This window comes from Hippopotamus amphibius, chromosome 2, assembly GCF_030028045.1.
Source record: "Hippopotamus amphibius kiboko isolate mHipAmp2 chromosome 2, mHipAmp2.hap2, whole genome shotgun sequence".
Lineage (NCBI taxonomy): Eukaryota > Metazoa > Chordata > Mammalia > Artiodactyla > Hippopotamidae > Hippopotamus > Hippopotamus amphibius.
The window spans coordinates 204,224,875-204,238,370 of record NC_080187.1 but is presented as its reverse complement, the minus strand read 5'-3'; the positions used below and the strand labels follow the sequence as shown (position 1 = coordinate 204,238,370).

Sequence of the window (13,496 nt, the reverse complement as noted above, 5' to 3'; positions counted from 1 at the left end):
CTACATCTCTTATATGCCCTATGCTTTTAAGAATTTACACACACTTTTCTTTCTCCTTGGATGCTAAGTGAGTTGTAATAATCCTTAACACCCTAATCAGGTGTCAATTCTGCTTTGGAACTTTCCCTCACCCTCTCATGAGGACAGAATTGGTACATACTCATTGTCACAGATACTATGTTACACTATGCTGTTAACTCCTTTTGTGCTCCTGTTGTGCTTTTATTTTCAAAGTAATAAATATACACAGTTTTTAAAACATCAAAGAAGATTTTCCTTGTAGTGACTGGTAGAATAATTTATTGCAGGTGAACCCTCCCCTTCAGAGAAACAACTAGCAACACTGGAAAAACACATCTGTTTGAAGGCACTGGAGAGATACCAAGGAACCAATGTAAAGAGAGCCAAGGTCTTGAAGAGAAAGAAAGCACACAGAAATGAGTACAGCGCTGCCTTCACCCTCAAGGCATTTTCTAATTCGTAAACTGCTGCCCAGAAGCTGAGAGGCTGAGCAAAACTTTCCAAAATCCCATGGGGCTGGGAAGATAAAAGAAGCATAGTTCTGAGCTCAACAATCAGAATGGCCCTCATAAACAACAGAGAAGTTTGGACAGGAGGCACAAAGAGCTACACCCTAGAAGGTAAACTCGAAACAGACTTTACAATATCCAGTTGGTTCATTTCCACTCATATTACAGTGATCTGCTCCTTTCTTAACCACCTGCTAAAAGAATAATCCTCTGTACGTAAGAGAATACAATCTAGAGCCTCATATTATGTCTACAATGTAAATACCAATGATTAACATTAAATTAAAAAAAATCAGAAACATCAGTATATAAGACCAATAGTTGAAAACCAAGAAGAGAGAGAAAAAAATAAAAAAAGACAACATGATGCCTGTACGTGATCCTGACATTGGAGTTACTGGACCTGGGCCTTAAGTAAATGTGAAAAATATGCTGAAGAAATTAGATGACAAGATAGAGAATTCAGCAGAGGAATGGAAAGTACAAGAAAGCCATCAAAAGGTTACTATAAAACTGAAAAATATGACATTTAAAATTAAAAACTCAATAGAAGGATATGAAGGTAGAACAGACACAACAAAAGAGAGGAATAGTGAGATGCAGATGAACCCAAAAACAAACACACACACACACACACACACAAACAAACAAAAAAACCCAAAACCACTCAAAATAAAGCATGGAGAAGAAAAATTATGGCCAATATAGAAAACAGCATAGGAGACACACAAAACAGTGAAAATATCTAACATAGGGGGTAACTGGAGTCTACAAAGAGGAGGAGAGAGAAAAAAAAATGGAACAGAAGCAACATTTGACAACAGTGGTTCAGAGTTTTCCAAAACTGACCTAAGATAACAAATTCCATCTTCAAGGAGCACTAAAACCCAAAGCAGGATAAATATGCAAAACAACACAAAACAAAACTCCTCTAGGCACAGTGCTTGAAAACCAAAGACTGAGAAAATTCATAAAGCAAGTAGTAGAGGGGAAAACTAAAACCACATTACCTGGAGAAGTTAGGTGACAGCTGACTTCACAACAGAAATAAAGGAAGCCAAAAGACAATGGAATAAGACCTTCAAATGCTGGAAGAAAATAAATGCCAACCTAAAATTTTACAATACATAAAATTATCCACCAAAAATAAAGGCTAAAGAAAGGCATTTTTAGACAAATAACTGAAGGAACTGGTCACGGCAGACTCACATAAGGAAATAATGCAGGGAGTTCTTTAGGCAAAAAGGAAATAATCCCAGGTAGAAGCACATTGAGACGCGGGAAGGAACGAACAGCAATGGAAAGGTCAACGTGGAGGAGCATTTAAACAACACTGACTATGAAACAACTTTGAGACTGTATTGAAGAGGTTAAATATATGCAGAATTAAAAACTTAACAACAATGAATGAGCTGGAAGAAAAGTAAATGAAATTTAAGTGTCCCAAGATTCTTGCACTGTCCAGGGAGAGGTAAACATACTAACTTATACTTTAAAAAAATTGTTAAAGAATAGGCAATGAATGTACAACTAATAACCTAATCAAGGGAAGAGAAACAGATTTTAAAAAGTACATCTAAATCTGAAAGAAAGCAAGAAAGGAGAGGAAAAGGAACCTAGGATAGGTAGGACCTATAGAAAAGAAATAGTAAGATGACAAATTCAAACCTCAATATATCAGTAATCACATTATATGTAAATAGATCAAACACTCCAACTGAAAGGAAAATACTGTCACATCAACAAACAACTTCTCGCCCTCTAAAAGAACAACTGCAGGATACACAAAGGACACATTAAATATAAGCATAGAGAAAGGAAAAGCATGGGAAAAGATTTATGATGTGTACTATAATGAAAACCAAAACTTCTATGCAAAAAGCTATAAACCAGTATTGAGAGAAAGGAAATCTAAATAAATGTAGAGACAGGCCATATTCAGATTAGAAGACTCAAAAATGTAAAGATGCCACTTATCCCCAGATTCAGGTAACCCCAATAAAAACAAACAAACAAACAACCAAAAGAGTTTTTTTGCAGGGGAGGGTAAAAATTGACAGGCTGACTCTAAAATAGATGTGGAAATATAAAAGGTCAAGGAAAGTCAGCACTAACTAAAGGAAGAAGAACAAAGTCAAAGGACTCACATTATCACATGTAACACAGTATAAAACTGCAGTGATTAGGAGAGTATGGTACTAAGGTAAGAACAGGCAATTAAAGCAATGAAAAAGAAGCAAAAGTTCAGAAACCGACTCACACACGTTTATTCACTTAACTTATAATGAAGTGGCCCTCAAGACCATTGGGGAAAGGAGGGTCGCTTCAGAAAGTGGTGCTGGGTCACATGGACGGATGCCCTGGTGCAAAAACAACTACACTAGGACGCTGTTTGCCCATATACAAAACTCAGTTCCAGAGGAATCATAATTCTAAACATGGAAGTAAAACAACAAAGCTTCTAGACTATAGTGGAAGAGAATATCTTCATGACTTGGAGAAGCAGAATTTTTAAACAAGACACAAAAAGCACTAACCATAAAGAAGTATAAATTGCCAACTATATTAAAATTTAAGTTTTGTTTATCAAGAAACACCTTTAAGACAATGAAAAGGTAAGCCACAAGAATTAAGATATACATATATATGTGACAACTAATTCCTGCAAATAAGTAAGGAAAAGACAGAAAATTCATAATTTTTAAAAATGGACAAAAGACATGAAGAGATGCTTCACAAAAGAAGGTATCCAAATGGCTGATAAAATGAAAATGTCCTCAACTGTGCTGTTCCTCAGGGACACACAAACTACAACCATAATGTGATTCTACTACACACTCAACAGAAAGGCTAAAATGACAATGCAGAGTGGTGACCAGGATGTAGAACATGTGGAACTTTCAGGTACTGCAGGAAGGAGGGTAGCTGAATAGCTGCACAGCCTATGACCCAGCAATGCCCCTGGGACGCCAAAAAATGCTCATTACTTGATCTTGGTGGGGGGGTTTTCATGTGCATTCAATTTGGATAACTCATGAAGGTATACAATGAGGACTTATGCTCTCCTCTGGAAGTATATTATTCTTCAATAATAATATATATTTCACACACACACAAAAAAGTCAAGCTATACTACTACATAAGAAAAGCAACAATCCATCTCCTTTCCACCTGATTACTACTTACAGAGCCACTCTGTCCTTTAAGGTTTCTTCTGATGTATTTCTTATTTTCAAGCATGAAACTTCTTTTGGGTTTGTTTTTGTTTTTGTTTTGGCTGTGTTGGGTCTTTGTTGCTGCGTGTGGGCTTTTCTCTAGTTGTGGTGAGCGGGGGCTACCCTTCATTGTGGTGCCTGGGCTGCTTCTTGCGGTGGCTTCTCTTGTTGCGGAGCATGGGCTCTAGATGGGAGGGCTTCAGTAGTTGCAGATTCTTAACCACTGCACCACCAGGGAAAGTCCGTCAAGTCTGAAACGTCTTGAATGTCTCCATTTTAGATAGCTACCAACTTCCTACTATGTCTACTTCCTATTATGATAACTTTCTTGTATCACTTGGTATTTTTCCTTATATATTCTGTTCCTTACACAGTACTCCTCGTTCAGGGTACCTGGCGTCTCCAGGGCTCAAACCCTCCCAGAGTTTTGCAGCACCAATCAGCTTGTTTCTTGACAGCTTCCCTATCCCCGGACACCTTTAGGTTTTTATTTATTCGGGTCTCTCAGTTAACACTCATCTGTCTGCTTCCATCTTCGAAAACTTCATTGAGGTCTTATTTTTTGTCTTCTCCTCTCTCACTCTTTGGCTCTTTCTCTCCTTTAGTGGGATTTCAAGAGTCAAACATAGTTGCAGAGGTCTATAATTACCACGTGCTTATAGTCTAACAGGGGTGACTCACCAATAGTTTGGGAGAATCATATTTGATTAGTCTTTGTATGCTTAGTATCAAGCCCAGTAACAAGCATGTGCAACGGGCTTGAAAAATGTGTGTTGAACTGCTGAAATAAAAAAGTCAGGTTCATTGTCAAATCAGTGAACTCGCCCCACCAGCCCTGTGGTCTGTACCTGGCCTCAGGGCATCACGAAGGGTGCACGTCTCACCTGTGTAGTGCTCGTTGCCTTGAGCAGCACAGGTCAGGAGCTGTGCCATGGAGGAGCCCACGGCTTTAGATGTACTTCCCAGGTCCTGAGCACATTTTTCCAGCTGTATGAATATTCAACAGGGAAGAGAGCTTAGAGGAACCAAATCATCCACTAAAGTCTTAGCCCCAAAATAATGCAGATCCAACTTTGGGCCTCAACTCTTTCCCAGCTAATATACCAATGGCACTAAGAAGAAGTAGGGTGATAGGAAAGAGCCCAAGCTTCAGCACAAACAAAGCTGAGTTCACACCCAGCTCTCTGCTCCCCTCCCCTACTTGCTAGCTGTGAGAGATTGGGTTAAGTCACTGAACCTCTCCAAGTCTCTGTGTCCTGAGATCATAGTATCTAGCTCAGAAGGGTTTCAGAGAATTAATGTAGGTACTCAACAAATGGTAGCTATTAGCATTATGCCTTTAGAAGCTAATTCAGAAAGTCTGCAACAAATCCTTAGTGAGAATTCATTATGCCTTGGCAGGAAGTGGGCAGACATCCAGCTGTTCCACCTTCCTGGCACGTGGGACCATTAACATTGTTCAATTTGATCATTATACTTTGTGGAGTTCTAACCAGAAGGAAATGCAATAGAAATGGAGGTTTGGAGTGGTAAATGAGATTATGAAAACGGGCAAAGTGCTTGCTTCCCATGACGAGCACGTCATCTTGCTTTGTCAATGGAATAAATAATTCAGAGAATAAAGTCAATAAAGGCCTACGGTATGGCTAATTGTTTGATTACTAGATGAGGACAACATTTGGGAAAAGAACTTTTGGGCACACTGCGAGAGTTCAGAAAAACATCAGGGAATGTGTGCGATTTTAATCCCACAACATTTTTCACAAGAAAGGCACTGCCTTCAAGTGAAAAACAAAGCTTGGTCCTTATAGCCAACAACACAACACTGTACACACATTCTTTTAGGGCAAACAACGTCTTTAAAAACTACATGATGTTTCTTGCATTCTAACGGACCAGTGGTTTTATGTAAAGGCAGAATATACGTCATGGGCTCCCTGGAGTACAGAAGTTTTGCAAAGGGAAACCTGGACCACATGGCAAAGCTGCTGGCCCAGGAGCCAATCCTGGCTTTATCATTAGCTGGGGTACCTTAGTTAAGTGACTTAACCTCTCTGAGCCTGAGCTTCCTGACTTTTACAGTAAGGCATAGCTCGATTTAACAAATGTTTTCTGAGTACTTCCTATGTACCAGGCATTGTTCAATGGTAAATTAGATACTCTGGTAGTCCCTTTATATTCTAAAAGTTTTTGGTTCATGCAAAGAGTGGCAGTAGTTAAGAGTAAAAGTTCTCAACATGAGAGTTCAAGGGCACGGGTTTTGGAGTCCAGAGTAGATCTGGGTTCAAACCATGGTTCTGATGCTAACCACCAGGTAACACTAGGGAGAACAGTGACAACCTCTGACCTCTGTTTTCTCAGCTGTAAAATGGGGTGAACAAAACTTGTTTATTAAGTTACTATCAGGGTAAACTAGACTGATTGTGTGTGTATACGCTGCTTAACAGGTGCTTAATAAGTGAAGGTATTTTATTATCAATGTTCAGGAGTGAGGGAAAGGAGGTACATGCAAATGAGGACAACTGGTAAAATTTTAGCCAAGAAAACCCTGGCATGGGCATCAGGAGGTATCATAATGTGATCAAATTAGATTTCTGGTGCCATCATTCCTCTTGTTGTAACTTTGCCACTGCCCATCCCAGTGCCTTGCATTATGGAATTTTTTTTTTTAATGACTGTTGAAAAATATTTTCTGCGTTTTTCTTTATAATGTAATTGCCACCCATTTCATAGATAAAATACTTTAGACATAGAGGAGATGGGGACTTGCCTACAGCTAGTGGATGATACAACCTGGACCAAGATGCCAGAACTCTTAGGTCTAAACATAGTTCCTCCAGCTGCACTGGGCGTTCTTTTCAGAAAAAGGCCGCAGGATTAGAACAATGGCCTCAAACACCAGCAGGTCTTGTTTATGGAAAAGAAGGATGAATATTAACAGATGCCTGGTCATCCCCAGACACACCGCAGGGGGGCACACACAGGCCCATCACCTCAGGGCCATCTCTATCGTAACACTGTTCTAGAGAAATGTGGCTATTCTAGGGCTTTGCATTAAAAACACTGGAAACTGAGGCACACTGACCCCCCACCCCCACCCCACCCAACTTCTAAAAATACCTCGACACGTCCTAACAGAAGGTAGAGCCCCACCCCCCGTTGCCGCCGTATCTCCTACCGTCTCCCCTGGGAGTGGCTTCAGCTGACTCTCCACGGCAGCCATCTTGGCGTCCTGCAGTTCACTCTTCAGGGTCTGCACGGTGCTCAGCGCCGAGTCGATTTCCATGGGACCACAGGCTTCATGGGCCTGTCAACAGAGTTGGGAAGATGTGCACAGCGGTCTGCTTGGGAAAAGTGACCCCTGTACCTTGCAACATGGGAAATGCCTTCCTGGATATGACCAACGACTCTCTGACGTAGCAAAAGCAAGCAAGGGTCACAGACATTTCCTGAGAGCACAAAATCATGCCCAATCAGGACCTTAGTCCTAGGTTCCCTAATTAATCAATTACGTGTCTCATACCTGGATATACTTGAAGTCTCCTTGAAGCTGTTTATATCTGAAATGCACCACCTCTCAGACTAAGAGGATCCTTATTCATTGTGTCTGGGTTCTAGACACAGGGCGCCAAGCACAGTATGTGTGTACGTAGGAACCTGGGAAGCTTGTGGGGGATGAACGAACGAACCAACAAACGAACCCAGGACTCTAGGGACAAGTCTATACCAGCCTTGCTGATTCTCTTTACAAACTTCTAGATTGTAAACCATTATCTTTCCATACTGAAGGTTATGAAAGATTTTTTTCCTTAGTAAAAACTTTTATTAAGAAAACAATTTCATTCTTGAGGTCATTTAAAACATTGGTCTCCAAGTGCTTTGACCACATACCCCCAACACACATGTTAATAAATTATGCACATATATGATGATTGATAAATATATTAAATACTGGTAAATCTTAACTTCTTTCCCTTTTAGATAACAGTAACAGCAGCAGCAGTATACACTATTTGATTGATTTCTATGTGCCAGAATTACTAGGGGAGGCGCAGAGACATTAATTAATTTGCAAAGGCCACAAAATCAGTCAACAGCAAGGCCGGAATCTGCATGCAGGCAGTCTGATTCTAGAGCCTATACTTTTAACCCTTACACCATATACAAAAATAATTAAAAGCTCTCACAGAGTCTTTCTGAACCCAGTGACCAGTCTTGGTTGAGCCCTACTTTGGGGCTCACTGCTCCAAAGCAGTTGTTGGAGGTGGGTGTGTTGTAGAGTCACTGAGGAAATTTGTTAAAATGCAGATGTTTGGGCTCTGTGACCAGAGATTCTGACTGGGGTGCTCAGAGGCAAGGCCCAGGAACCTGCATTCTACGTGCCCCCATGTGACTCCAGTGCAGATGGTCCCTGGACCTCTCTTGGAGAAACAGGGCTCAAGATAACTTTTTTATTAGATATAATCTAAAACTCTAGATATTTTTCTTTGGTGATGTAGTGCACTGTTTATATTACAGATTCAAATCAGCTTCTAACCTTCTTCCCTTGCTCATGTGTGCTTCTATAAAGGGATTGTTACAGTGAGGAAAAATGAATTCATGCCAGAACCTCATGCTAATACCACATCAAACAGTACAGTAATGAGGCCCTTTGGTAATTAACGTGTTCAGAGACAAAAAATCATTAATCCCCAATTCTGTTCTATTGAGGATCTTGTTAACGTGAGCGTTCCTACTTAATATGTGGAAACCTTTCACGGCAAAGATTATATAAATGACCCACCAAAACAGATTTGCTGCCTAAATAATTTGTTATTAAGTTCATAAGATAATACCTGCATGACATGATCGCTTCCTTTGTCCACAGTTTACCTGGTGCCAAGAAACTGATGACCAGTCTTCCTAAGACTGTGAGAAATAGGTCATTGCTTGTCCCGGGGTAGGGGAGGAGGGGAAGTATGCAATCTCACATAGTTTAACCAAAGCCATCTATAACCAGAAGGTGATAACTAAGTCGAGGAGATAGCGGCTAAAAGTGGTAAAAGCCAATCCATGCGAGCATATTTAATGGTCAGATGCAACAGACAATTTCACCAAGAAACACGCCTAGCAGTGTTCAGCCCTGGGGAGCACCCAGGTCACACCAGCAGTAAGGAATTAAAAGCTCCACTCCCAACAAGCTAAACACCATGACAAGGGTCCACTTGCCTTCTGCGAGGCGGTACGCAGTTCCGCCAAGCTGGTGGCAAGGTTCTTGGCACACTGGCTCAGCTGCATGGCTGCGGCCTGGTCGCTGACGGTGGGCACTGCGGCTTTGGCAGACGACACCATCTTGCTTCCAGGCTGTAGAGACATGAGCAGAAAGTAAGACAGCTCCTGGGCAGCAAGAGTCAGAGAGTAGAAACCCAAATAGCAAGGCCACCAAATAGCAATGCCACCACATCAGCCAGAACTTACTCTGCCCTAAAACAATGAATATTAAAACCATCTATTTCCCCCAAAACTGTCACCTCAAATTAGATACTCTAGGGCAGTACATTCTACAAGTGTCTGAGGGCGGTGGGGGGGGGGGGGGGGGGGGGGGAGATGTGCCTTTGGGGGTGGGGAATAATATTGGGATGGTGGCTTGAAATTCTCCCTTAAAACAGATTTGAAAGAAAGTTTTTCATTAAATACGTTTGTGTTTCTTGGAATAGCTCTTTAATCTATGTCTCAAATCTATCTAATAGACTATTTAAAAAAAAATAGGGACACAAAATGAAACAAATGACCTCTCAGCTCATAACCCAGAACAGCTTCACCACATGCAGGTGTCTGTGTACAGGCATTTATATTTTCAAAATCAAGATCATGCTACTTATTCTGTTTTTCAGTCTCCTTGCTCCACATATTCTGTCTTTTTGACAGCTATATAATACCCTGTGCATACATCTGTTATTACTTTTCAATCCTGTATTGTTGACTGTTTCCATGTTTTCAAATATAATAAGCCATGATATGATCAACACCTTTGTAGCTAAAATTTTGTACATGTTCATAATTTTTTTTGTTGTATAAATTCTTAAAAATAGAGTTTCCGGACCAAAGAGTATATGTAATTTTTAAGGGTTTTAATATGTGTGCTATACAAATGCTTTCAGTCAAGCTGTAATAGTTTAAGCACCAGATCATAAATATCAAGGACACAAGTTAATACTATTAATATTTAAAGAATTTAGGAGGATTTGTCATGAGGAAAAATCCACATGAGTATACACAAAGTATGAACAGACAAGTTTACATAATGAAAATAACCTGAAATCTGAAAAATGGTCAACACTGTGAAAATCAAAGAAATGCAAAATCAAACAATAAAACCGTTACCAAGCAAACTGGCAAAAACATTTTTTTTTAATTGATTGATTTCTCAGCTTGGAAGAGATGTATTAAACAGTGCACTCTATATACTGCTAGTTGTAAATTTAGAGTCATTCATCATTCTGGAAGGGCAATTTTATCGCATATAGGAGGAGAGTTTAAAATGCAAACTTTAAAACTTTTTGATCTGCTGATTCCATTTCTATTTATTTCTCACTCTGGCCTTATTCTTGTAAAAAATCTGATGTGTCCAGCAAGATTAGAAGAACCAAAGAAATAGGAAAAGCAAGGGCAGGGACAGACAGAGTGAGTCCTGGCACACGTCCACACTGTACTGTCGTAAGAGCCCACAATCCTGCCGGCAGTGGGACAACACAACTGACTCCAGAATCTCCAACCACTTACAGCAGAAGACAACTTGTCCAAGTCACAATTCTCAACGTCCCAAAGATAAAAATAAGCTGCCCACAATCCTAGTTCTAGTAATTTACCCTAAGGAAACAAATCAAGAGGGGCACAAAGATTTGAGCACACACCAAGACTTTTTTTTTTAAATCATATCACGGGTTGTTTATGATGGCAAATAACTGAAAATAACCTGTATGTCCAATGACAGGAGAACAGCTAAACTCTGAATATAGTATATGAGACAATGTGATTCAAAATAACATAAATGTTAATATGAAAAATACAGTCAATACACAGTTGACTCCCAAGAGAATACACACAAATGTAAATACGTGTGTATATGTATGAAGTTAACATGTGAGGAAGCACAAACTTTTCACGTTCTATCCCTGCATCTTGGAGCTACAACCCTTGAAAAATTAACCAAATAGATGTATCACTGGGTTCTGTAAGTACAGATCTGAATAGACAAGGACAAGAAAGAAACTTGCCAAACCACATGGACTGTTTATGAGGTCCAAGCAGGCAAAGTGCCAAGGGATGTGAAAACAAGTGTGTACAAAGGGAGTGTTCCCACAACTTAATGTTCACATTTTATATTTAATTAAAAAAGAAATGAACTTAGCCTCACTTCACAAAGACCAACAATACTTACTAATTCTCTAATTGCCACGAGAAACCATCACACCTTTGGAGAAGATGCACTCACCAATTCTTATTTCCCTGGCTATGAATAAGGCATGAGGTATTCTGGAAACTAGCAAACCTAAAGCAACACTTAGTACTAGTCTGCTCATCAAAAAGTGCAACGTATTACACGCTTTCCCTCACAGAAGAGAAATACAGATAGAAAAATGGATAACATGCCATCCCCTGGGGCAGTTCCCCTGCACATCAGCATCTTGCTTTGCCAGGTGACATCTCCCTCTCCTGAGACTGCTTCCAGGTCTGCTTACTGCAAAGACTTTGCTCTGGCTCTGACATCTGTGAAGTCCTCTCCTTAAGGATAAAGGGCATCCCCTGCCTAGTGCGGGGTGGGACGAGGGTGGGATGAGTTTCTGGGGAAGACCACGGTGAATGCTCTGTGGTACCTGGAGGAAGTTCTGGCTGGAGATGATGAGAGCCAGCTGGGCACTGAGGTCTTCTGCTTGGGCTTGGCTCCCTCTGACCCCCTGGACCAGCTGAGGAATGTGATCAGCCACTGCCTACAGGAAGAAAGGAAAATGGAAACTGAGCACACCCAGAATGGTGAATTACCAGAACAGGGTGTGGGGGGAGAAACCGCAAGTGATGATATTTTGTGGACGTGCCGCCACTCCTGGAGGTGCCTGGCCCAGACCTTGGATTCACTCAGCAGCTTTAGCCAGTTGGGCCCTTGCCAATGCTGAGTCCCAACACAGCGCCTATGGGTAGGCTCTTCCCAAACACGCTCTACCCTGTGGCCCCCCAGGTCCCAGCACACCCAGCCCAAGACGATTCTCCATAACAAGGCCTTAAAACAATTCCCCCAGTTGCAACTCACACCATCCTGGCTCATTAGGGTTGAAAACCCTAGAATCAAAGAATCTATCCAGTTCACAGGTGGATAAACTCAAGTCACATGGTCCCGTGATCAGAAGAAAGTGAGAGCCGCACTCAGCTAATGGCACTCTTCAGCATGTCGATTTCTGACTTTGCAGGCATGTGTTCTGTCCGTCAGCGTTCTTGTCACTGTGGAGTCCTCTTCCTCTGTTCTTGTTTCTCAAATGGGAAAACCCAATGCCCAGGGTAGGGGAGGGAGGACAGCATCCTGAGGTAAGAGCACTTTAACGTGACCTCCCCCATGGTGCCTAGGGGATGACGGCCTTTTACCCTCTCAGCATCCTCCTCTGACTAAGCAGGCCCTCAGAGGTCACAGCACAGTGGCTGTCACTGCTAATGAAAGGTCCAAGAGCAGCCCTCCCTGGTGACATGTTCTTTTCAGGAACCCATTCCAGCAAGAATTAAAAAAAATATTTCCAGGAGGCTTCCTTCAGATCCTCCTTAGGAGTGCTGGCTCCGGGAATCTGGCCCACTTTCCTTTCTGCATTGCAACCTAATAAACAGTAAAGCTCTCATTCCCTGACAGGGATACCCACGGGCTCAGTATGTTCCGTTTGTCCATAAAAAGAAGGGGAGGGTTCATACTAGAGTACTTTCCTGGACACATGTAACATGTGCTCCCCGAGAAGGGGAAATGCCACTTTGCTACCCCTGCTGGTGGTGGCAGCCAGGCCCCAACTTCTGCTACAGCAGGCCTGGCTCTCAGAAAAACCCCTTCTTGCACAGTCCCGAGGACAGGGTCCTCCTGCGTTGCTGAGGCTTTTCTACCAGAGCAAACTTGCTCCCCAGTGAGGGGCTAGCCTGAGAGAACCGGGATTCAGGATTTGCAGGGCCCTGGCTGGTCTCCCTGCAGAAGTAAAGCCATTTTTGAAGTAGAAGCAGCAACACCACTCCCACGTGAACTGTTTCACAGAGGAGATTTGAGAAAGGAGAGAGAGGGCTCAAACCCACGCACATCCAACAGGCCTCCGCACCCAGCTCCCACGGCAAACTGCAAACACTCACAGGAGACTCCAGTCAGACACGGTGCCAACATGTGGGTGGCGGCTACGCAATGAGACTGTGCGCCTGGAACTACTCAGGGCTCTCCCGGGAGAGTCAACTCTGGGCCCTTGGAGAAGGCAGCAGAGGCGTACGACACCCTCTGCAGCACCTTGGCTTCAGCACGGGCCTCAGCGCCAGATCTCGGAAGATCAGTCAGGCAACCACGGAAAGCACCAGAGCACAACAGCAGTGAGACCGGACAGGATGGATAAATCCTCAGGTGCCATCAGTGCAAAGCAGGAAATCACCCCTGCTACGAGGAGGGAAGGCTGGACGCAAAGGCCACCGTTCAAAGGGAGGAAGGCACTCTGGAAAGTCAATGCTTCATTACTGTTTCAGAGCCCTAAATGGCCTTAGCATT

General features: G+C 42.1%; 1 protein-coding gene across 3 annotated transcripts in view; it reads right to left on the bottom strand.

The window, feature by feature from the left end:
- Positions 1 to 13,496, bottom strand: part of TLN2 (talin 2) — a 452,015-nt gene that overhangs the window by 107,017 nt on the left and 331,502 nt on the right. For all 3 annotated transcript variants that reach the window (XM_057722678.1, XM_057722677.1, XM_057722679.1), the window contains 4 exons: positions 11,602 to 11,715; positions 8,954 to 9,088; positions 6,924 to 7,052; positions 4,630 to 4,732 (listed from right to left, as the gene is read on the bottom strand). In XM_057722678.1, coding sequence (XP_057578661.1) covers positions 4,630 to 4,732; positions 6,924 to 7,052; positions 8,954 to 9,088; positions 11,602 to 11,715 — 481 coding nt within the window. The remainder of the gene's footprint in view (positions 1 to 4,629; positions 4,733 to 6,923; positions 7,053 to 8,953; positions 9,089 to 11,601; positions 11,716 to 13,496) is intronic.